The following is a 24,467-nucleotide window of genomic DNA, read 5'->3' on the forward strand; positions in this document are numbered from 1 at the left end:
CCCACTCTCCTTATGTTCCCCTCTTTTGACCCACCTCTCCTCTTTTCTCTGACAATCTAGATGATGTTTTTATGGATGTTGATATGGCTATGTGCACCATCTGAACTATGTTTTTCTTTTGAAATTATTTTTATTGAGGTTTTTTATTTTTTACATTATGGCAAGTGTGGAAATAACCAACAGTCATGTTAATGGCGCTGAAAAATAAAAGGTGGATGTACAACCATGACACGCGGTTCAAACAACAATCGCCATAGTCCTAGAGACATATACTGCAGATTGTACAAGAGCATACTTTGAGCAATTGGACACAGGATGTGCATCTGCATACAATTTAGCGAGCAAGGGCCAAAGCGAGGACATCTCAGGTGCCCCATGGGGATGGATATAGTGTAAAGAAAAAAACCCTCTGTTGTCAACAAGAGGGATAGGAAAACTAGGGAAGTTGTGAGGCGAGGGAAGCAACGAGGGGGGCCGACCCGAACGAGGTTGCCAAGGGACACACAGGAGGAAATAGATGGGCGTGGCTTGTAAGAAGTAGGGGCAAATGAGGCTGCAACCACTTGGGTAGCGTGGTTACCCCTTCCGGCGCTGGTGGAGGTGAGTGTGAGACATTGGACCTGTACAGAGGGACTTGCATGGCTGGTGAAGTTGGGGGATGGTGACAGTGGCAGAACAATACCACAGGGGATTAAGGGGAGGGTAGGGGGATCTTATCGAATCAGCTCCCAAAATTGGATTAGCATGATGTCCCAGGCTGCTGCAATGGAGCACCTCTGGAGGCGCCGGGCTTCCTCCTAATGCAAAGCCATGCTTTTTGACTCTCCCCAATGGAGGAGTACCCTATGCATTGTGAAATGACCAGGGGTTGTTGGGTGGTCCAATGGATTAAGTAGACGCTTAGCCAATAGTAGAGCGAGATTGGCGAATTGTGCCCGTACTTTATGATTCTTCCTCCTTTGAAAGATTCCTAAGGCTGCAGCTATCCAGGAATTCAGCATCGTGAGCTTTGTAACAGTGGCTAGGGTGTCATGTATCGTATTCCAATAGCTGGCGATACTGGGGCATGGCCAAAGCATGCGCTTGAGGTCAGCTGACTGGGCCTGGAATCTGGGGCATGTGATTCTGGCCATAGAGAAAATGCGATTTAACTGAGAGAGTGTGAGGTTCGCCCAATGTAACACCATGTACTGGATATTTTTGAATAGTGCGTTACGAGATATATTCTGTGGGGACTTCAGGGCCTTGGTCCATTCAGTGTTATGAAGGGGGCATGCCAAATCCTCCTCCCAGATGTGTTGGAGATGTGTCAGAGGACTCCCTGTAAGCTCCTTAATTGCCTTACACAGTCATGTTACCTGGTGACGCCGTCCCCAATGACGTGCAGTGTCTGTATGACGGCGAGAGTAGGGGGCTCTTTGTCCACTGTGTGCCATAGATCCTGAATTACCACCAGTAGTAGCCCATGAAGTAGAAACTGGCCCGAGGGGGGGCGGGATGTTATAATCTTGGCGTAATTGATCAAATTTAATAAGGTGGTCGTTTTGGAGGAGGCCACAAACCATTTCCAGGGAGCAGTCATGCCACGTAGGCAAATGGTTGACTGTGAAGTGTTCAAGGGGTCCCGGCAGTCCTTGAAGGGGGATAGCGGGTGAATAGGGTTGCAACTGTCTTGTCAGTTGAGTGATCCTAGTGAGGCAATTTTGGGCCACCCAAATAAGTAGGGACCAGGAGAGGTGTACTTTTATTGTGGGCTAGAGCAGCTGGAAAACAACATCTAAGGGAAGGGGGCCAACCCCAGTGGTAGTCTAATATAAATTATTTACCGGGATACCCACTAGAGCTGCGCTACAATGTAATAGGAATTAAAATATGGAGCACCCAGCGCCCTGTCCCACCGGTAACTGGAGCTTAGTGAGGGCCACTTGCCACCATTTACCATCCCGAATAGGTCTCCCAGCATCTGGTCTAGGTCTCAGAAGAACTGTCGGTGGGGCTACACCAGCACATTGATGAAATAATATAAGAGGCGGGGAAGGACGATCATTTTTGAAAGAGTAATTTTGCCCATGAGAGCGAGCGGTATGCCCTGCCAGAATTGTGTTTTGGATTTTAGGGTCGTAAATGCTCCTTTTCAGATGCCTTCAAACAAGTCCGGCTGCAAGTGGTATAACTTGATGCTGAGGTAGCAGACCACCGCTGTCACCCATGCCAGTGGCTCGGCACCCAGGCGTATGGAACAAGGGGGCATGTGTTGCCAGGATGGTAAGATGTACAACTTTCCTCAATTCACACAAAGGCCTGCTGCCTCCTCAAAATCTTGAAAAGTCGCGGAGATCAACTCAATGACAACCGCTGCATCCTGAAGGTACAGCAACAAATCGACTGCATACAACAACACAGCATGGGTGGTGTTGTCTAGGAGGATGCCCCAGTGCCGACATTCTGACCGAAAGCGGTGGGCCAGCAGCTCAACAGCAGTAGCAACAAGCATTGGTGTAGCCAATAGGTCTCGCTTTTGGGACCTTATAAGTATTTAGTTATGCAGCACAATATCCTTGGTGCAACAACATAAACTGTTGCATGGTTAAACACTTATAAGGCCCCAAAGGGGAGACCTATTGGCTATGCCAATGCTTGTTTTTTTTTGTAAAGGACAAGCAGTGCTATCAGGCTCCGGCTGCCACTTAGAGGTATAGAGAGAGAGAGAGGTGTGTAGAGAGAGGTGTGTAGAGAGAGGGGTAGAGAAAGAGGTGTAGAGAGAGGGGTAGAGAGAGGGGTAGAGAGAGGGGTGTAGAGAGAGGGGTGTAGAGAGAGAGGTAGAGAGAGGTAGAGAGAGGTAGAGAGAGAGAGGTAGATAGAGAGAGGTAGAGAGAGGTAGAGAGAGGGAGGTAGAGAGGTAGGGAGGTAGGGAGGTAGAGGGAGAGGTAGAGAGGTAGGTCCCGAAATTGCGTTCTGAAAGTAAGAAAAAAATTGTTTTGGTAATACATTGTGAGCATGTAGTCTCACTATAGCCGCTATGGATAAGGCGCATACCAGACATTATGTCAGTCCTCAGAAGTCACCAAGGCATTTCAACTCTCTGTCTCAAGACACTCCTAATGGGATGGAAACTAACCGCTACCAGTTCCCCCTTGGTATGCTGCCCATAGGGGAGGGGCATAGAAATCCATTGCCCCGGTGAAAGAAGCCAAATAATTATCTTGACGCACATGTCACATCATTATTAAGTCCATAAGTAGTTATCCGTGTTTAAGTGAAAGCCTAATAAGGAGAAATGGGCCACCCTGAATACTGAATGTTCTGTCCATAGAAAGTAATATATGCAGCACGTGTTTATGGCAAACAATGAAGGCGCGCTACAGCCCGCATGTCGCGTCATTATAAAACGCTAAATTAGTTTGCCACATTTAGATGAAACCTGATAAGGAGGAATGGGCTGCCGTATAAACTAGACGTTCCATACATAGAATAAAGTCTATGCAGCACGCGATATGGCAGACGGTGATGGTACGCTGCAGTGCTTGAAATATATCACAAGCATAGGACGAATGGGCTGCCGTATACACTAGACGTTTCATACATAGATAAAAGTCTATGCAGCACGCGATATGGCAGACGTGGCTGTGAAAGTAATTGCGATCACCAAATGGCGCCGGGAGCAGCAGCCAGCAGGAGAAGTGGGACGTGCTCTGTGGTGGGGGAGGGAGGAGGAGCGTTGAAGCACGTGCTTGGGAGAGCAAGCGAGAGGGAAGCCAGATGGCGCCTGATCGAGCGATGCGAGGAATGCGCGTTACTGTGCGTGTAACCGCACGCTCTAGGCCAGCAAAAGCTTGTGGTCGGATTTCTAAAGCCCACTCACTAAATGTCTCGCTAGACTTGCGCATGCTCTGGCTCAGGCGAGACCTAAAAAGGGTTGGGTATATGGGGCAGCCCTGACATGTTCCTCTGCTGATGGGGAAGGGGGTCCAATCAGATGCCCGATATGTGCCTGGGAGATTGGGTTGGTGTATAGCAGCTTCATGTATGTCAGGCGGTGCCTACCAAGGCCCGTCGCCCGCAGGACCTCGAAAAGGTAGTCCCATGATTGGGAATCAAAGGCTTTCTCAAGGTCCAATATGAGGCATGCTGCTCGAGGGTAGCGCAGTGACACCTGGTCCATTACATGGAAAAGCCTTCTGATGTTGTTGGACAAACAGCGGTCCGGGACAAACCTGTTTTGGTCAGGGTGTACAATGGCGGGCAATATCTGCAGGTACCTCTTGGCAAGTATTTTGCCGAGTATCTTGTAGCCTGCGCCCAAAATGGCTATTGGGCGGTATGAGGAAAGGTGAGAAGGATCCCTGTACGGTTTCAAGAGAGAGTTGAGGAGGGACTCCTGGAGGGATACGAAGAGCAATCCAGTGATGAGTGCTTTGTTATAAGACTCAACCAGTTTGGGGCGTGGTGAGCTGAGAAGCGATTATAATAATCTATTGGGAGGCCATCCAACCCTGGTGTCTTGTTGCAAGCCAGATCATGTATTGCCTTCTTAACCTCGGCCACTGTGATCAGTTCATCTAGTTCTTTGTGTTCAGTGATATTAATGGAGAGTAATGGGTGAGGGGCAAAGAGTCGCTCAATCACTCAGGGTAGTGGAGTGGAGGTGCTCTGTCCAGTCCGGAGTAGTAGTGACTGAACGCCTTTAGTATTGCCGATTCACAGCGCATGATAGGACCTGTGTCCAGGGTTTTTTCCTTTATTGGGGGTGTGTGGGTCACTTAGCGGACGAGCCATGCTCCTTAGCTGCCAGGTTTATCTCCTGTGGTGTGAAGTTGGGATGTGTATTCAGCGAAATCATACCAGTCAGTGCCCAGTGTGTAGTATCATCTGGGGATTGTGATTATCAAGGTCTTCTAGCGCCACCTCGGCGTCTTTAAGGTGATTGGCCAGTTCTTGGCGGACCCCTGCTATGTTCTGGATACTAAGTCCCCTGGTAACTTCCTCAAAGGAGTCCCATTCGATTACACGGGTGGTGGCTGTGGCGTGGTTCTCAGTAAAAGACTGACTAATATGGGTCTATAGGGTGTCGCCGCATAGGTGGTTGTCCAGAGTATCCCGAGGTAACTGCCAGGTGTGGACCGGAGGGCGTGGCGCTCCCCACTCCATGTTCACTATATGAGAGGCATTATCAGAGGGGACGCGGCCTAAATTGTCTGATGTGTGAGTCTTGGGAGCACGGTTGAGGAACATAAAAAATGGTTCAGACGGAGGTATAAGTCATGTGGTACTGAATAATGGGAGTACAGGCGGAGGTGTGGGCACTCCAGGCATTGCTGAGCCCAGAGGAAAAACTGCTGAGAGTGTTGATGTGCAGGGGCTTGGAGAAGCTGAGATTGATTGAGGAAAAGGTCTCGGACATAGTTGTAGTCTAAAACACTAGCAGTCAGGGGATACCCACCCAATGTGCTAGACCTCCATACAGGGCGGCCCAAAACACACTTGTTACATGGTTGGGGCGTAGATGCATCCCAGAAGTATTGAGTCAACATCCAAATGGTCCTCCACAAAAACATATCTTCCTTAGTTGTCAATGACCATATTTTTGGTTTGAAAGGGCAGGCCGTACAGATCCAGAGTAAGGTGCCATGAGCATAGGCGGAGTATGCCGTGCCATAAATCGTGCCTCTCCAATGTTTACTAAGTCACTGTAGTTCACTGCCAGTGAGATGTGTTTTCTGTAGGAAGCTAATGTGAGGCTGTTGCCGCTTAATGTAGGAGTACACTGAGTAGTGGCGGCATGCGAAATGCATTCCCCCCACATTAAATGTTAGGAATATGGTGCTTGGTCATGACGCCATGAGGTGATGTTATGTGAGTATACCAAGGAGGGAATGGAAGGAGAAGGCAACAGCAACACGTCCTCAGTGTCTACCCCAGCCCATGGGAGGGAGATGGTGCATCACTAGTGCTTTGTGGTAAACAACTGTGTATATTAAATAGAAGAACTCGAACAATAACAAGAGCCTGCAGCTAATGGCTGCATGTCCAAACAGTCTCTCATAAACCAGTACATGGAGCGGAGTGGTAGGTAACAAAAGCCATGTATCGGAGGGGCGAAGGCTGTGGGGGTCAGGCAGGTGATCCATGCAATGGCTAAGTTGGGCGAGCAGTCCATCCATGATCTGTGACGAAGGGGGGTGGCAATGATCCACTGACCAATGGGAAAGATGGGAAAGATGCCTGGCCAGCAGACCGTCTTGACACTGGAAGAAGAAAGTGGCCAAGGGGCCAGCCGCCATGGCCAGCTACCCCTAAAGCGGGCAGCTTAGCCGAGGCGATGGGGTGTTAAATCATGTTGTCCACTGTTCGCGGTGTGACTGAGGGGCCTGAAGAAAATCCCTATGTTACCTGATATGCCAGATGCAGTCCCATAACCGCTTATGGCCAAGCTGGAGTCAGTTTCTGGAATTGGCGAGGATAGATAAATTGCGAGCTCTGCTGCGATGGCTGACTGTTGGCTCTACCTCAGTGCCCCCTATGACGGTGCCCCATGAGCTCCCCCAATTTAGCTGCATGGCTGAACCTTCCAGCCCTGCTGCTAACCAGGGAGAGGTGAATTGTCCCTATCAGCGGGAGCCCCCCTTCCCCCAGGTGAATTTCCACCCAGCCCTAAGCTGGTGCGGGTTCCATGAATAAGTGGGTGCGTAGGTCATAGATGACTTTTAGCTTCACTGGATAGAGCAATAAATACTGGGTGTGAAGGTATCGGAGACAGCACTTCAAACTGTGAAAGGAGGAGCATTGGTGCTGGGTCAGCCTAGTTAATTCTGGCAAATTCGAAATCTGGCTGCTCCCGGTGGGGGGTGACGGGCTAGCACCCGGTGCACCCTCTGCATGGAAAAATAAGGGAGAGTGATTGAGCCGGTGTAAAGGACTTCACCCAGTCCTCTAGGAACTCGACCATTGAGCGGGAGCGCTCGGCCTCCTCTTACAGTCCAAGAACTTGTAAATGATTTAGTTGAGCTCTCCACTCAGCATCTTCTGCTTAGTGTTCTAGTCGCTGCATCCTAATGAGGAGATGCTGTGTGCATTTTTCCTGGTCTACCAACTGTGACTTTATGTCCTCAGTGGACCATTCTATGTCTGTAACTCCAGAGGCCAGTTTTCACTGACCATCATGAAGCAGACTGCATTCCACTTGAAGCTCCTCTATTCTGGATTCTGTGGAAGAACGTGAAATTTCAATAACGTGGAAGATAGCGTTAAATTTGCCTGAGAAATTCTGGGACTGTACAGGTCATCTGGTGCTGTTGGGTCTGGAGATCGGGGCATGGGCGAGGGGGGCCGGGTTTGACCTTTCCTTGATTCTTGACGGCCCATGTCCATTGACAGTGGTGGCAGCCCACTGGCGAATGTCATGGGGGGCACATAGCTCAAGTTCGGGCAGTGTCTGCCTCTGTGCCTTCAGGTAGGTGCCCAATCAGGTCCTCGAGGGTCCCCCATATGGAGATCAGACAAGGCCGGTGCGGGTAGTGTGTCTGGAGGGGAGTCCTCTGGTGCAGCTTCCAGGCAGGAGTCAGGGCTCCTCACAACCCAGGACCCAAGGTGCAGCGGTCTGTGGAGTGCTTCCGCTACTCACTTGGAGACAGTGGCATCAGCCGACTCTCCAGTGTTACCACTTTTGCCCCAGACGTGGTTGATGAGAGACAAATCCCGGGAGTTCCTGTGGATCAATGCTCACACCTCCATGATAGTGCACTTCCTATGATGCCCTAGGCCCCAGCCACAGCCCACGAGGAGGTCTATGACCAAAGTAGGAGAGTGTCAGGTCTGTCTGCTTCTCCCTCCAGCCATGTAGAATGTTGTTCCCAGGGGTCCCTGGCTGTACAGCGTGGACATGCCGGGTCCCTCTCTGTAAGGTGGGCGATGTCAACTACATAATGCGGCAAGGATTGGAGGAGTCGGATTAACCCTGGGTAGTTGTGCCAACCTCTGCCTTTTATAGCCACCTGGCAATGTTCCTCCGTGACGACGCCACTATGTGCTCCTGGCCCATTTTCTCGGGTCAACTTGATTGGCTTGGTCTCTCGTTGTTATAAATGGGGTTACTGGTTGGCAATGGTATGCACCTAAGCAAAGCAGAACCCGCCATTCTTGTCAGGGTAAAGGAGTTACACATTCACAATAACCCCTGCCCTCCCACTTGGTAGCTTGGCATGAGCAGTCAGGCTTATCCCAGAAGCAATGTGTAATGTATTTGCCCAACACACTCACACCAGTGACACAATAAATAAACCACAAAAAGACTCCCCACAATGTTTTATAAAGATGTTAAAAATATCTTATACATAAACTATAGACCAAAGCATCATAAAACAGTGATTACCCTCTGTAATTATGAGGCCGCCCGCGAAGGAGCACCGGACCAAAAACATTGAGACTGTTCGGGTCTTCAAATGAAAGAATAGGGCACAGCGCCGTGATACCAGGACTGCCCTGATCCTGTTATTGATGTAAAAAGGCAGGGTGATCTGCTGTGGTGAGGAGTGCAGTGCGACTCCTCTAAGTAAGAACAAAACGCTTTCAGGTCACTGCGCGGGGTGCAGCACCAATTACAGGACCGCTTGTCCCAAAGAAACAGGTGAGGGGCAAAGCACTCATCAGGCTTTGTCTTTTTAGTACTACCAGCACTCTTCAGAGCCCAATCCCGCCCTGAACGCACTGAAGAGGAACGTTGTTGGCGGCTGGACTTCCCGTCCCACGGCCAGTTTGGGGCTGCCACTGAAATCCTTCCAAACCCCACAGGACCAGGGAGAGCAGCCACCAGTCCTTTCAGAACACTGGGGCGCATGGGGCCCATGTAGACAGGCAGCAGACCAGCACACTGTTTTTAGTTAGCAAAGTGGCAAAGCCTCTGGAAGCCAACCAGGCAAGCAGGTCAGCACAACAGAGCAAAAACAGTCCAAGTGGTGATCTTTTCTGGCAGCAGAGTAGTCCTTTGGTGCAGCATGTAGAGCCAGCAGCATCTGGTTACAAGTCCCACGCAGTGTCTAAAAACATGGGGTCAGAGCCTCTGTACTTATACTCAAAATGTCTTTGCTGTAGAGGTACCTTCAAAAGAAATCTTAGAAGTGCAGAACACCTGCATTCAACCCCAGCCCTGGCTCCAGGCATCAGCAGGGGGGTGAACAATCCCTTTGTGTGAGTTCAGCTAAGAGCCTATACAAATGTAAGTGCGCCCTGTCTCCCTCTCCCCTAGCCCAGCAATTCAGTATGTTATGTTATGTTATGTTATATAATTTTATATAGCGCACGGCTGCCGCAGCAAAGTGGCGTCCCGGCGCTTTGGAGAGTAGTAAACACAACACGACAGAAAAAATGAAAAAGATGGGCCTAAATTGTGGTGAAAAGGAAAGTTTTAAGAGCCTTTCTAAAAGGAAGCAACTCAGAGATGGAACGCAGAGGGGCAGGCAGAGAATTCCAAAGAGTAGCCGCCAACACTGAGAAAGAGCGTCCGCCCATCCTAGATTTTTGGAAACGTGGCACGATGACCAGATTAGATCCAGCAGAGCGAAGAGCTCTGGCAGGAACATAGTGCTGGATAGTCTGTGCAAGGATGGGAGGGGAGGCTGCTTTGAGAATCTTAAAAGTTAAGCAAAGAGCTTTAAACTTAATTCTCTGCCCCACCGGCAACCAATGAAGATCCTGAATAGTCCGACGGGCCGAGACAAACTTCGGAAGGCCAACAAGCATCCTAGCTGCCGCATTCTGAACTCTCTGAAGACGAGATGCAGATGTAACCCTGTAACACCCCAACCTCCCTGTATGATGTCTGTCTGGAAAGTATGCACAAAGCCTAGCTGTCACTCTGCCCTAAACCTGGATTGGAGTCAATCTGCAAAGCACAAAGAGTCATAAGCACATAGAAATGTTCACTTTCTAAAAGTGGCATTTCTACAACAGGAATGAAAAATCCACCTACACAATAATAAGGATTTATCACCACTATTCCAAACATACCAAAATTGTCAACACTACTCCTTTCAGATCAGAAATAACCACTTAAAGACTTTTAAGGTAATTCACAATGCTAGCCTATGAGAGGAGCAACACTCACTGTAGTGAAATACAAAATAGGGTGTTTGTCACTATCAGGACATGCCACACAATAAATGCACATATCTTACTTTTTACCTACACAGCACTCTGCCCATAGGGCTACCTAGGGCCTACCTTAGGGGTGACCTATATGTAGTAAAAGGGGAGTTTCAGGCTTGGTAAGTAACTTTAAATGCAAAGTCATGGTACCAGTGAACTTCGTACATGGACACTGCAATGGCAGTCCTGCAACGGGTTTAAAAGGCTACTTCTGTGGGTGGTGCAAGGAGCGCTGCAGACCCACTAGTAGAATTTAATTCACAAGCCTGGGGATACGGGATACCACTGTACAAGGGACTTACAGGTGAATTAAAAATGCCAAACAGGTGTAAGCCAATCACACCAGGTTTAAAGGAGAGAGCACACACACTTTAGCACTAATTAGCAGTGGTAAAGTGCCCAGAGTCCTATAGCCAACAAAAGCAGGTCAGAAAAAATACAGCAGGAAGGCTAAATAGTTTGGGGATAACCCTGAAAAAAGGGCCAGGCCCAACACTTGTCCTCCGAGGCTGACAGGATCAGGGGGTCCATTCTTGATACGTCCCACAGGGCCCAGGCGCCACCAAACGAACAAAATCATGTGTAGGCCTTGCAGGACCTTAAATTACCAGGGGGCCCTCAAAGCCCTTCCCCTGTGTCCACAGAGAGGGCGTTGTGATGCAGCGAAGGCCTGCACACTCACCGGGCTCCAGGGGAGCATTGAAAGGGAGGAAAGGGGTGTGGCCCTCTCACGTGCTGCTGGCTGTGTCCCCACTGGACTGAGTGATGTGCGGCTGCTCATCCCGGTCGCAAACTCCTTACAATCGGGCATGGGGCTGCTGGCCCATGTCCCCCAGTGTACCTCTGGGTCTCAGTATGTTGTGGGGGCCACTCTCCAAGATGTGATGTTAGGCACCAGGCAGCAGTCTTGGCGGCAAAGATGACCGGCGTCACTTGACACCCCTGCTGCATAGCCCCTTCATGCCGCAGGGGCTCCACTTGGCCCAGATGGGTTTGGGGGAGATTGCCTGGTTTCCCCCATGCAGGTATGTAGCAGGTGTCTCGCCCATGCACTGCAGCCCCCACAATCGGGTGATCATGAGCCACGATTTACGTGCCAACCGCACACCGATCAAGCCTGCCGTGGTGTGAAGTCAACCAAGCAGGCGAGCTCCATGAGCGAGCAACGCGGTCGCGGAGCAGTCACTCAGTGGGACTCAGCGGCCCCTGCCGGTCCTTGCATACATCTTGTCTCTGTGTGACTAGACCAGCCGTGGGTCGATGGCTTTTGAACCCTGGTTGGCAGGATTCTGATGGATTATACTGCTTTCTGGACCGGAGCTCAATCAACAGCCATCCACCATCTTTTGTGACTAAGCCACACACCCCCACCATCTCAATTATGATATACAAGTTGAGCTAAGTATGTTTGTTATATAGACATAACAAAAAGGATAAATAAAGATTTGAAAAAAATATTGTGAGTTTTAATATGTTTTCAGGTTTATACTCTGCCTTCTAATTGGTTACTTTCAGGCTCCAGTAAATGGACCAGAGTAATATGTCTCTTTAATCTTTACCAAATCATGCAAGAGAAAGTGAGGGAAAGGGTGTAAAAGCTGTACATATGTTGTTGATAATAGGCGGGGTCTGGTGGCTCAGTGAACTGATGTGCCCACTGCAGGGGCCTCTGTCTGACCTCATGCTCACCGGTTCATATCCTGGCGGGTCCACTCATCCTTTCATCCATCTGAGGTTGATAAAATGAGTACCATTTAGATGGGTAACAATAAACATCTGTTATTCAGTGCAAAGGCACCTACGAGTGAACGTGTGCTTTACAAACACACATGTTATGTTATTGATAACGGTTTTGTGAATAGTATTGCTATGTGATTTGTGCAAAGGTGGAAGAAATAGAGCATGAGCAGACCTTATAGCTGCAGATTTCAGTTAACTAAGGGATACTGCTCTGTTGAGCACCTCCAGTGCCTAGTTCCTGAATGACTCTTTCAGTCCTGCCGTTCTTGTAAGTGTACATGTTTTTCATGGAGCTGTACTTAGATAGGCATAAAAAAAAGTGCACCACAATTCTATTTATTTTATTTTAAAAATATAAGAATAAATGTTGGTCGGAAATCTGAAGAAGGAGCACTTCTAGGCTCTTCCGCAGTCATTCGAAGTTGCTGGCTCTTGTATGCAGGCATCAGCCTCTATCCAGTGACTTTTCATAGGCCCCATGAATCTGTAGGAGCAGGCATGTGCCGATCCCTTGCATATTCATGTGTGCGGTGGCCTGCCTATGCTATGCTTATAGCACAAATCTATGTTAATTTGGCCATGCAAGGTCCATGAACCGCACTGCCCCTTTGGAGATTGTCATTGGGGTGAAATAGTGCTTCTGTGTACATTGACCTGCATTAAAAGGCCCAGCCTCTGCTGGAGTTTGATACTTTGGAACCGAAGGGCATCAACATACATGCCACCAGACCCAACTCAGGCGGGAGACCCCTGATTTTTAAAACCCACAATGGCTTTCATTTAGCTTTCTCCTACCTGGAACCGGACACACTTCAGTGCAAGTCAATGAGGAAAAAACATTTCCCTGATTATGTTGTTTTAAATGTCTCTCTTTCTGCAGTTCCAATTGTGACATGTATGCATCAAGCATTATGCAAATATAATGACTGTGCTAATTACTTCCTTAGGCCCTCATTACAAGTGGCCTCTTAATTCCGTTTCGGACAGTAACAGGCGTGATAGGCAGAATTATAGGTTTTTGCCTTTACTCAAAGATTTCAGCTGCTGAAAGCAGCTGAAATCCCCGTGTTGAAGGCCAGAGAAATCTTGGGTATTACTCTGGGTACCTGACCCGGTATTACCGATTCCTCCAGTAATTCCTCATTTATTAGTGGACCCTTGGGGTCCAAATAAAAATGGGACTGAATTTTCCCCTACCGGAGTTACCACTGTATTGGTAGCTCTGGGCAGGGCCGGACTGGGAACCAAAACCGGCCCTGGCAAAGTGCTCGGCTGCCGCCCCCCTCTCCCACCCACCTTTCCTTCTTTGCCAGGGCCGGTTTTCGGCCGATTTTGTTAAAGGGCCGATATTGCTGCAAAAACGGCCCTGTAACAAGAACGGCCCCCAGGGGCCCAGAACCGGCCCGTGCCCGCTACGGCCAGTCCGGCCCTGGCTCTGGGGTGGAGAACAGCGTAATGAGGGCCCGAGTGTCTTAATTCACAGACTGTGTTGAGGTTTTTTATTCTTTGTTCGCAGTGGCGTCACTAGGGTTGGTGTCACCCGGTGCGGGTAACTCATGGTGTCACCCCTCACGACTTACCGCATGGACCTCCTCCGCCCCGAGTCCGCCAGTGGACACAGTTGGCAAATAACGGGACCATACAGAATCCTTAGTAACGTTTGTAAATGTAGGTCCTATATTTACAAAATGTGCCTGTTAACAACAGTGTGATAATGATTCATTAATCAGGTTGTACAGTGGGCTACCTGCTAGTCAACCGTTTATTGGAATTTATAATATCATAGGTATGGTACTTTTTACTGGTGTGGTGTTCCCACTATCCATCAACACGATATATCAGTGGTCGAAGTGGGGGAAAAAAAGTAGGGGAACTGTGGGCGGAGAATCAAAGGGCGGGAATAACCCAAGGATTGGATCAGTGGGCAGAGCCAGAGGCGTGGCCAGAATGCGCAAACATCCCAATTATTTGTATTTGTTTGGTTTCACTGCCCAGTTTTATCAACCAATGGATACACATGATTATTTAAGGTTATAATGCGTTATTGACAGTAAAATGTGTTCACAAAGTGGGATATGCTTCTAATCACAGAATGTCCCCAAATATGATAAAATGTGGAAGCACAAGCCATTTGTCTCCGAGCCATGGAGTTTCTGTCATCAGCACTTCTCCCTTTACCAACACAGCAGTTCAAACATGAATTGCTAAAAATCCTAGTTTGCAAATGTTTTCTAAATAATAATGGCTCTGCCATATTTGCCTCATAATGCAAGATCTGCAGCATGATCTCACCATTTAAACTAATACATTGTTTGTTGCTCAAACGGATCAAAAGTTAATAAAAAATGTGACGTGTGTTGCTGCGGAGTAGATGACAGTTAATAGCTCACTGTTCTATGTTAGGATTTTAACTTATAAACTGCAAGTAACAAAAGGATCTCTCTGACAAAAGCAGTAGCCCACTGGCCTATTTACATTATGTGCACTTTGTGATCTGCATGGTACATGTTCTTTGCAGCAGGTACATTAACCCTCTGAGCTACCTTTCCATGAGTCAAATCTTCCATTAGACAAAATTCCGATCTCTCTCTAGGAAGAACAATAATCACCAGAGTCATCATGACATTTTTATTGTTACTGAAAATTACTGGAGGCCAGGAAGGAGGCAGCAAGCGCTTTTAAAACCATAATCTACTTGCAAAAATGATGCCTCCACCGAAAGTGAGCACCTGGTGCGGTCACACCGGTTGCACCGCCCTAGAGCTGGCCCTTCTCAAGGGTCCTGTGATCTCAGTGACAGGGTCACTGTTCTAGGGTGTACTGCTTCATAGGCCTGCCGCAAAACTGGAGGTGAACTTCAGTATGAATAGTGGTGGACAAGCCTTGAAGGTTAACCTACACTTGTCATGCTAGGGTCCACCTGCTGGTGCTACGACACCGGGGCTTCTAATGTCTTGCGAAGCCTTCCAAGGTCTAGCATGAGATAGTGCTCTCTCAGGAGAGTGGTCTGGCGGACTGGTTATTAAGGCTGAACCTGGTTTCCCAGTTCCAAATTCAGCAGCTCTGGCCATAGTGCCACATCGTCTCCCCCACTGAACACCATACTGCCCCACTGAGAAAAACTCGGACTGCCTTCAACTACAACCCAATTGTTGCCAGCTATAAACACCTGGATGCGGCTCAATTTAAATTACACACTGGGCAAGAGCAATATGTGGCCTACAAAAAAAAGTGACAGCATCCTGGAAAAAGCAAACAATCATAGGGAATGCAACATTTTGCAAACCATGTGAAATGTTAGTAGGAACAACATGGTTACCTTAACGCTTTTAAACTCACTGTTCAGAAATCAGTGAGTGCTTTTGCCTGAAAAGTTAAGGACATGACAACAGGGCCCTGAATGGACCCATTTCAATGGCCATTGCTTATATCCTTACAAAACGTAAACAGTATGGTAAAAAAAGACAAAATCCCTAGATACAGAGCAGCAGTACAAATTTTGTTTTTCAATCCTCACATTGCAGTACCTCCAGGATTGGTGCACTAGCTCCAAGCCCAGGGAAAACAAAGCTAAGACAACAAAAATAGCGCTTCACTGGCAAACAATGTAAAAGTGGCGCTAATGTGTTTGGGTGTGAATAACAATCAATCTGGACAGTTTGCTACCACTCTGTCTTACTTTATTTAGTTATTTATTTTTCATATTTTAAACTTTTATTCCTTATGCTGCATTTTGGAATTAAATGTCAGAAAAATACGACATTGATTTCCAGCAAAAGTGATTTTCTTTTTTGGATCCATTTCACAGGGAAGCAAATAAAAGAAAGGAGAGGAGACAGTGTGCACTGCGCACAGGCACGTCCTCTTCCTAAAAGGTTAGGTTGCTCTGCGCACACGGGCCCCAGGGCCGGCTTTAGCGCTGGTGGCGCCCTGTGCGACAATGTTTGTTGGCGCCCCCCCAATGACCACCTCCACCACGGATTCTCTCACTAGCACCCTTTAACAGTGACCAAGTCACTATAACCACACTCTCTCAGATGCATTGAATTAGTTATATAGCGCCACTCATACCAGTGTAGGGTGTCCGAGCACTTTGCATCACACACACATTACACAGAGACAGTCAATCATAGGTGTGTAAATCCGTGTATAGGAAATGATACATAAACCAAAGGACTGAAAGTGTAGGAGTCACATGTCATCCATACTGGTAGGCAGAATAGTGCTTGGTGTGGAGAAGCACAAACGCAGAGTCGAAAAAGAAACAGCATAGTTGGGAGTTTTCTTTAATAATAAGAATCTATTTCTAGCCAAATTAACCCTTTTTGCAACATTAATCAATGTTCTAATAATGTATATTTTGAGGTGTGTATGCAGTTCTAGGATGAAAGTTAATAGCTCACTGTTGAATATTAGGACTTTAAGTTATAAATTGCAACAAAAGGATGTCTCTTTTGAAAGCAGTAACCTGCTGATCTGCACTCTGTAATCTACTTGGCACACGTTCTTTGCAGCAGGCATATTAACCCTCTGCACTAATTTCACCTAAGTCAAAACCTCAACTTTACAAAACACTGATCTCTCTCCAGGAAGATAATTAATCACACCAGTTATCTTGACATTTATGTGAGGCCTGGTAATTGCTGGCGGAAAGAAACGCTGCAGCAGGTGCTTCAAAAGCGTAATAAACTTTCAAACACGGCGCCCCCGGGAAGCCAGCACCCGGTCGCACCGCCCTAAAGCCGGCCCCTGACGGGCCCTGTTGGTGTCACCCCACTTGAGGGTGTCACCCGGTGCGGTCCGCACCCCCGCACCCCCATAGTGACGCCGCTGTTTGTTCGCCACAATTGATTTTCATTTAGGGCAATGGTTTAGGGTAGATATGGCTCAATCTCTTCGCTTCAATGCCCCCAATAGTTTGATTATCGAGTCGGTTAATCTGAATGGCTTTAAATTCAGATCCTATTGCAACAAAATGGTGTCCGGGAGTGACCCACGTTTGTCTTGAATACAGAACGGCAGCACTCTAGTTTTTCATTTGAGCTCTGTGGTGAAGCTACAGTGGAACACGGTAAAGTCATCAGACAAACTGCTGCTGGTGTTGGAAGTGCATGTTTCATTCGGAATCCCAGATATTTTTCTGACATAGCTGAGAAAGATATGTGGGAATTTATAGAAAATGTGTCGTAATTATAGCTATAATTTTAGTTAGAGCACTAACCTTAATTTGTATGACAAAATGCAACCCTTTCTTCTGTTAACCTACTGATGTCCCCTCAATAGGAAATGTTTTCAATTCCATGACTCTGATTCCAGCGACATGACATTCTGGCGTGACTTTATCATGAATATAGAATGTTAGCGCACTAGTAGTGCATAGAACTCCGTAGTGAAGCTGTGTTAGAACCCCCGGGATCAGCTGACAGACTCTGCTGCAAGTACATGTTTTACACAACATGTCTTTTATTTACATGGCTGAGGAAGGAATGTATTTGAGAGGTTATAGAAAATTTGCCCTCATTCCATCTTCTGGAAAACCTTCCATAATTTCTATAAGATTATTAGGAAAGAACATAGTTTTCTCTCAAATATGCAAATATGGTTCATCAAATCCCAGCAGAGGGTCAGCATTGTTTACAGGTTTAAACAACATTAGAACCCACCACCATTCCTAAAATTATTATTATGCCACAAACAATTGATTTACATTGTGACTAAAATATGCGGTCATCCTTTCCATGTGCTCCCTTTTGTGCCCTGAAATCCCTGCAGCACTACAATGCCTTTCAATGGGAATAAATAACAGAGCCATATCACCAAAAGAAAAAAAGAATCCACAGGTGTGCTTCTTGTAATTTTCCACCTAAATTGTCCCACGTAAATACACCTTCTAACAAACAAGTGTGTGATTTTCACCCTAAATTTACCTTTATAATACAATAGTTCTAAAGGTGACCTGCCGTTTATTTAATACATTTTTCAAGGCACCTGTTAAAAGAAGAACTTTCATTTGTTTAACGGACAACAGTTCATAAATACTGTCATTGTGTCTTTTATCAACACTGTAGGCATGCAAGATTTCAACTACCTCAGCAGTAACTGTTTTGAGATAACTGTGGAACTAAGTTGCGAGAAATTCCCTCCAGAGGAAGCCCTTAAAAGCTACTGGGATGACAATAAAAACTCACTTATCAATTACTTGGAGCAGGTAAGGCAAAACATTTCCAACATTGTTTTCGATTTGTAAAATGTACACGGTGGGCTGTACTGTGAAACTGTGTTGGTGGAATAAAATATTTTGCTAGATGTAGGCTTCCATACTGTCGAGCAATTGATCCTGACATCACAGAGTCTGCAAGAAAGCAACTGTGTCCTAATCGATGTGCATCTTTTACATACTAGCACCGGTAGTAAATTTGCATTATTTTCTTTTAGATTGTTTGATTCTTATTTCATAGCTTGCTACACTCGCCCCATCCTAATTCACTATCCTCAAAAGTATTTGTACCTGATATTATTTATTATTGTTTTGATACATCCTGCGTACTATGTATTTGTAGGTATTCGCTCTGTGCTAAAGACCCACCTTCCATTGTATATGGTCACTGAAATAAAACGTTGCAGAGCGGCCACTTAGACACAATTACACCTGCTTCAAATCTGCAACAAAGTTTTTTGTTTCTGCGCACAATTTACAACTCCTACCGCAATGGCGTCTGAACTAGCTTGTAGCTTCGCTGAACAGCTTGGGCCCATACTGGTAGACAGACATCATGCGACATCCTAAGTCACAGCAGAATTTTTCAGTCTCGAGTGTATTGAATTTGGCACCTAGAAAAGAATCAATAGGGCATATTTACAAGCCCCTATCGCCACTGGAGCGTCACTTTTTTGGACACTCCGGTATCGTAGCACCATTTTCCATATTTAGAAGGTAGCGATAAGCCACTTAGAGTTGCTTAACGCCACCTTGTAAATATGCCCTTTTCCGATGCAGTCCTCTGTGGCAAAGCGGCGTGCAATGGGTGTTGCTGTGTTGTGGGCATTGCTTTTTTATGCTGCCCCAGATTTACAAGGCTGAGGCAGCGACAAAAACGAGTGCCGTGGAATACCAGGCGTTAGAAAGGCGATACGAGGACACATTATTAATATATCCTCGTTTTTTGCTGTTTCCATGTGTGCTGCATTATGCAACACATAGAAAGAGCGAATCGCCTTTATTGATTGTTTGTGTGTGGGAAGGTGTCCCATCCTGCACGTAAACAATTGTCCCTACAGCTCATGCACCCATGCAACATGGCGACAGGGTGCCTGCGCTGGCGCTAGGCAGTTTTTTGCGCAAGCACTAGAGGAAACACAGGGGTGCACCGTATTCTTGTGAATACGGCTCATTCCTGTGTTTTCAAATGTCGGAACGTGACGCTGCCGAATTTGGTGCAGCTCTGCACTCCTACATTTGTTTTGTAAATATGCCTCAATGTGCGTGGAAATGTTTACTGAATCAATCAATCACACTACATTGAAGATCAATGTGCATGTCTTGAGCTTCTGCCTCATTTTCTGCTCATCTCCCTTCTCACGAGTGACATACTCTGGGTTTTAGGGTTTACATAAAATCACAAACATAAACTTAAAACATTATCCATGATCTCCATTGGTTTCCATTTATTTAGTTGACAGTTTTCTATCCCGCAACTGCACCTCGTTGCATTAGTGTACTTTACTATTTCAACAAACCATGCAAGGAATATATGAACTAAACATGTGAGACTAGTAATATTTTGGGGTGAAGGTTGAGGGTCGGCCTGATGTAGGAACGCTACGTTGAAGGTAAAATGTATGGGGCATGGACACATAGTTAAGAAGAGCGATGGTAGAAGCAGGAAGAGTTGTTCAGCACTGTGTGCAGATGTGCAGTTCTAGATCTAAGTGTCTTTTGAATAGGACATTTTTAAGTGCCTTTTGAAGAAGAATACGGCAGTTGTTGTCTCACAGAGGTTGATAGACAGTTCCATAGAGCACTAGCTGCTGTGAAAAAGGATGTGTCCTTTGATTGTTTTGAATTTGGGCGACATTAGTAGTAGTATGCTTTTGCCTATGGAATCTCAGTGTTTTAACCAGGTAGTTGGGTCTTCTCTGGTGGGTGGTTTTGTGAATAATGCTGCCAGTTTTGAAGTTTATTCTGGCCTCCGGTGGAAGCCAATGGAGGTCATGTCAAATCGGCGTGAAGTGGTATTTTTTCTGTGATTAAACTTGCTTTTGCATGCAGAACTGCGTGGTTGGAATAGAGGCAGCTGCATAGAATTCCCACCATTGTGGTTGTGTAATCGGCCACCATGGACGTAGTGAATTCTACTAGCCAAGCTGACTTTTCTTTGTAATAGCTGTTATACCCTCGGATCCTAAACAAATTATGTGTGTGCCATGTAGGCTTCTTCATTCAGCACTTGGTGGAAGGGCTTGCGCTATAATACCCATGCTAACGGAGAAAGATAATGGAGCATGAAGGGCAGTGGAGAAGCTGTTTTACAAAAACTGCAACAAAAGTCACTGCAGTTTTATTGCATATTCCAAATAACGTAGTACCTGATCTTCATGACAGGCAAAATGGTAGTGGTAGGGGAGCTGCGTTAGGGCAACCCTAAAATTCTCCTTCAGAACTTGGTTTCTTCAGACTGGTGGGAGGAGATATTAGAATGTTCCAAAAAGCCCGCCCCATAACAAACTGAGGAAAGGCATTTTTTGTTCGATTTTCCTAAATCACTTCCCTGTGTCGGAATACACTTTATCCCTCTCAAGCAGATGAAATCACCCCAATGCCCCGTTTTGTCAAACAGAAAGCGCAGATAAGAATATGCAGAAACTATTTCCAAGGTATGGTGCTTTACCATGAGTGACCTTGTTTTAGCTGATTTACCAACCATTGCCATTTCAGAGCTTTTAGCAAAGTTCATCCATCCATATAGGACACACAGCCTTGACATGCTTCTGAAGCCCATTGATGGTGCGAGCCATAAGAACGGCGTTATCTGCATATAATAAAGGCGGGATTTTCCTTTTTTTCAGTTATTGGGATAAGCCTACACTCTCTCCCTCATGCATGGCTCCAAACTATTAGTATAAAGAATAAAAAGAATTGTGGCTAGAATGTAACATGGACCGTTAACCCTGGCCAAAGAAAAGCTTCTAGAAATGTCACCATTGGAACCATATTCTAATTGAGCTGTGAGATTAGTGTGCACTTGTCGCAGGAAGTCTAAAATACAAATATAAACCAAATATCCTCAAGAATGAACCATACATTTGGCCTGTTTACTTGGTCCAAAGTTACAAGATGCATTGCCCTTTCTGTCACCCCACTGTACTCACTAATTATGTGGCTACGGTTCAGGCACTGTTCGACAGTGCCCAAAACTTCTCTAAAGCCATATTAAGAATCCACAGGAATACCTTTTCCCTCTGTGCATGTCAAAACCTTTTTCATAACCACTCTCCCTGCTATTGTAACCATAGGATCGATGAGGGTGATAGGATGGGAACACCGAGGGTCTCCCCTATTGCCTTTTTACGGTCTTGCTGCCTATCGCACTGCCTGTCTGCCAGAAGACAGCCCTGTATGCCATACTATGCATAGCCAATCCTTGCTCAAAATTAGATGGGCTTTCATGTCACTCTCAGTTGCTCCTATTTGTTTCTATCCACCCTTTCTGTCGTAGATCAGCCCACAGGAGCTTTTTAGGTCGAGCCTGGGCAGCGCATGCGCTGCTCTGTGAGGCATGCGGTATTGAGTTAGGGTTTTGAAGCTCCGCCCCCTCTCTGCCCATATTTTTCATTGGCTTGTGTCGTTGTCCTTTGTAAATGCTGGCTTCTAATTCCTTAATCTCCTTGTTAGTCACTCCTTAGTACTGCCTTGTCTTCATTTGAAACATCCCATGAGGACTGGCCATTTTACTTCTGTTTCTGCACGGTATGTTTTATTTCATCTCTAAGCACTATTTTCTTTAATGGGTTTTGCCCTACTGCAGGCAGATGTGCTTTTATTACATTCAGTACGCCATGCGTGCTTTCACTTTCCAAGCAGCCGGGAAAATGGCGGCAGCTTCTTTGCAGTGGCATAGATCTCACATTTAGGAGGGTTTGAGCTATTGGCATTGTAAGTGCCAAGAGCCTAAACTCTTGCAAATGTGAGAACTATTGCATTGCAAATATTTTTTTTGTTGTTAAAGCCCCCATGCGTCACTTTCAAGTGCATGAAGGCCGCGCCCCTTTCTTTAGAAGAGCCGTGTCTAAGGAAAGGTGCACGTCTGCTATTAAAGTGAAACAAAGGCATGGGGGCTTTTACAAAAAAAAACATTTGTTTGACAAAGAGATGCTTTATTTTTTTTGTAACAGCCCCCATTCCTCGGTTTCACTTTAATAACGGACGTGCACATTTTGTTCGACACAGCTTTTCCCGCACGTGAAAGTGCGGCATGGGGGCTTTGACAACAACAAAAATATTTGCAATGCCATAGGTCTCGCATTTGGGAGAGTTTAAGCTGTTACGCAAACTCTCGTAAATGCGAGACATATTGCGTTGCAAATGCTTGTTAGGTTAATTAACAGTAGATTTCTCATTTTTCCTGCTCAGAACGCAGCATTGGAAACAGGTTCACTTGTAAACACTGTTTGCTGCAGTTCAGTGCCACCTAGCGCTTACTAAAAAAAACTGCAGCACAAATGTGGAAGATGGCTGCAACATCTATCTTGAAAGACCACTATAAACAAGCATTGGCAATGCCAGTGAGTCATGTTTTTCCATACAGGTAAACGGGAACGATTGGCATTGCCTCTGCTTGTATATATTATTTGTCCATAAGAAGGTTAAAGAAGTACAACTGGTGTCACTCAGGATTCTTGTAAAAACGGGGGCCCAAATATCTAAATTATGTTTAAAAAGATCCATCGGTAAGGCATCATGCCCATGGGTAAGGAAGGCATCACGTAGTCGTTGGCCGGTATTCAAGCAACTTTGGTCAACCATTTACGGGCCTTTTGTGTTGGAGGTTTCTGTTGCTGGACCCTAAGTAAACAATTAGGGTATCCTACAGAAATTATTAATCACCCGCGTTACCTAAAAATGAGTGTTAAAGCCTTTCACAAATCTGCATTTTATTATTATTTTTTGTGAAATTCCAACCATAATCCCCAGTAGGATTTTGAGACCATCCTTTTTTTCAATTCATGTGCAATTTGTCTCAGATTGCTGCACAGAGATTATAACCTCAGTCATAATCATCTCAGGGTGACAGATAGACTTCAGTCCCGAGGTACCAGGCATCAGTCAAACATTCGCATCCAACAAATCCGAGACCGTGGACGTGTTATATGTTGCATTAGATGTAACCGATGCAGGTTGATTATAGAGATTAATATTAGGATGACAATTTTTGTATTATTATGCAAAAAACATTCCGTTTATCAGAATAACCCAGTGGCATTACCTAAATTAGTCACACAGACAGGTAAAGATGTTTTGTAAACATAGTGGGTCCCAGACATTCACCACAACAGTAACCTGCAGGGATACATCTGGGGTTGAAATGAGATTCTAGACTGACTCAAACGTCTACAACCAGTTCAAGGTTTTGTTTTTCAATTAATCATAATTCTCGTGCTGCCTGCCCGTAAAATAAGAACATTAACAAGCACCATTACATAAGTTGCTGCTTGGGGGAGAGGGCGGGTAACTGTAGTGTTGAAAGAATGGTATACTGTTCTTTTATGTGGGAAGCCGAATTACGACAGTCATGGGTCCTATTCACTTAGAGTTGGTTATTTAGTATTTTCCAACAAACAGCACACGCAAGGTTACCAGCTGTGATCTCAGTCCAGTTTACCAACATCAGTCATGTCTTTTCACCATCTTCAGTTCCGGATCCCCCCAAAATGTTGGCAGACCATTCAAATGAACAGCAAGAAGATCGCCATAGAATTCCTAAATATTACGCACCCCACAACACAACAGGGAACATCGAATTCTGAAACATGGCTGCTGATGTATGCCTCATCTGCACCCAATAATCAAATGAACACAATTTCACTGGATACAATGCTTAAATCTAAGGCAGCGCTTTCCAAATGTTTAAGAACCATGACCAAGTGTTTAGATTGACAAGCTTCCAAGACCAACCTAGCCTGAATGGACATGAAACGGGCCGATTTTTGTAACGTAATACCAGCAATTGTTTGTAACCGTCAGGACCTTGCCAGCGCCCCTTGATATCGAACTGTGGGCAAGATAGTTCTAATATATTTATTACTTTAAGAGAAGTATAAATAATTAAAATACCATAATAAGCAATACAACCAAAAAGAGATTTACACAATAAATAAATAAATAAGCATTCATCAGTGTAAATATAATCAATGTTGTATATATCACCGAAATATCAACCAATATGGTGGAAAAAGGAATAAGTAAGGCATACAAGAAAATCAGTTGTACCACTTGGATAAGTTGATCATCAGGAAAAAGAGAGGAAGGAAAAAAGAAAGAGAGAAGAAGGTAGCGAGGAAGAAGAAGAGGAGAAGAATGAAAAAAAAAT

The 24,467-nt window shown here is 45.9% G+C and overlaps 1 protein-coding gene across 1 annotated transcript in view; it reads left to right on the forward strand.

The window, feature by feature from the left end:
* Nucleotides 1-24,467, forward strand: part of CPE (carboxypeptidase E) — a 357,745-nt gene that overhangs the window by 262,755 nt on the left and 70,523 nt on the right. Inside the window, exon 6 of the mRNA XM_085641790.1 lies at nucleotides 17,949-18,088. Coding sequence (XP_085497916.1) covers nucleotides 17,949-18,088 — 140 coding nt within the window. The remainder of the gene's footprint in view (nucleotides 1-17,948; nucleotides 18,089-24,467) is intronic.

The sequence above is a fragment of the Triturus cristatus genome, chromosome 2_2 (assembly GCF_964204655.1).
Source record: "Triturus cristatus chromosome 2_2, aTriCri1.1, whole genome shotgun sequence".
NCBI classification, from domain to species: domain Eukaryota; kingdom Metazoa; phylum Chordata; class Amphibia; order Caudata; family Salamandridae; genus Triturus; species Triturus cristatus.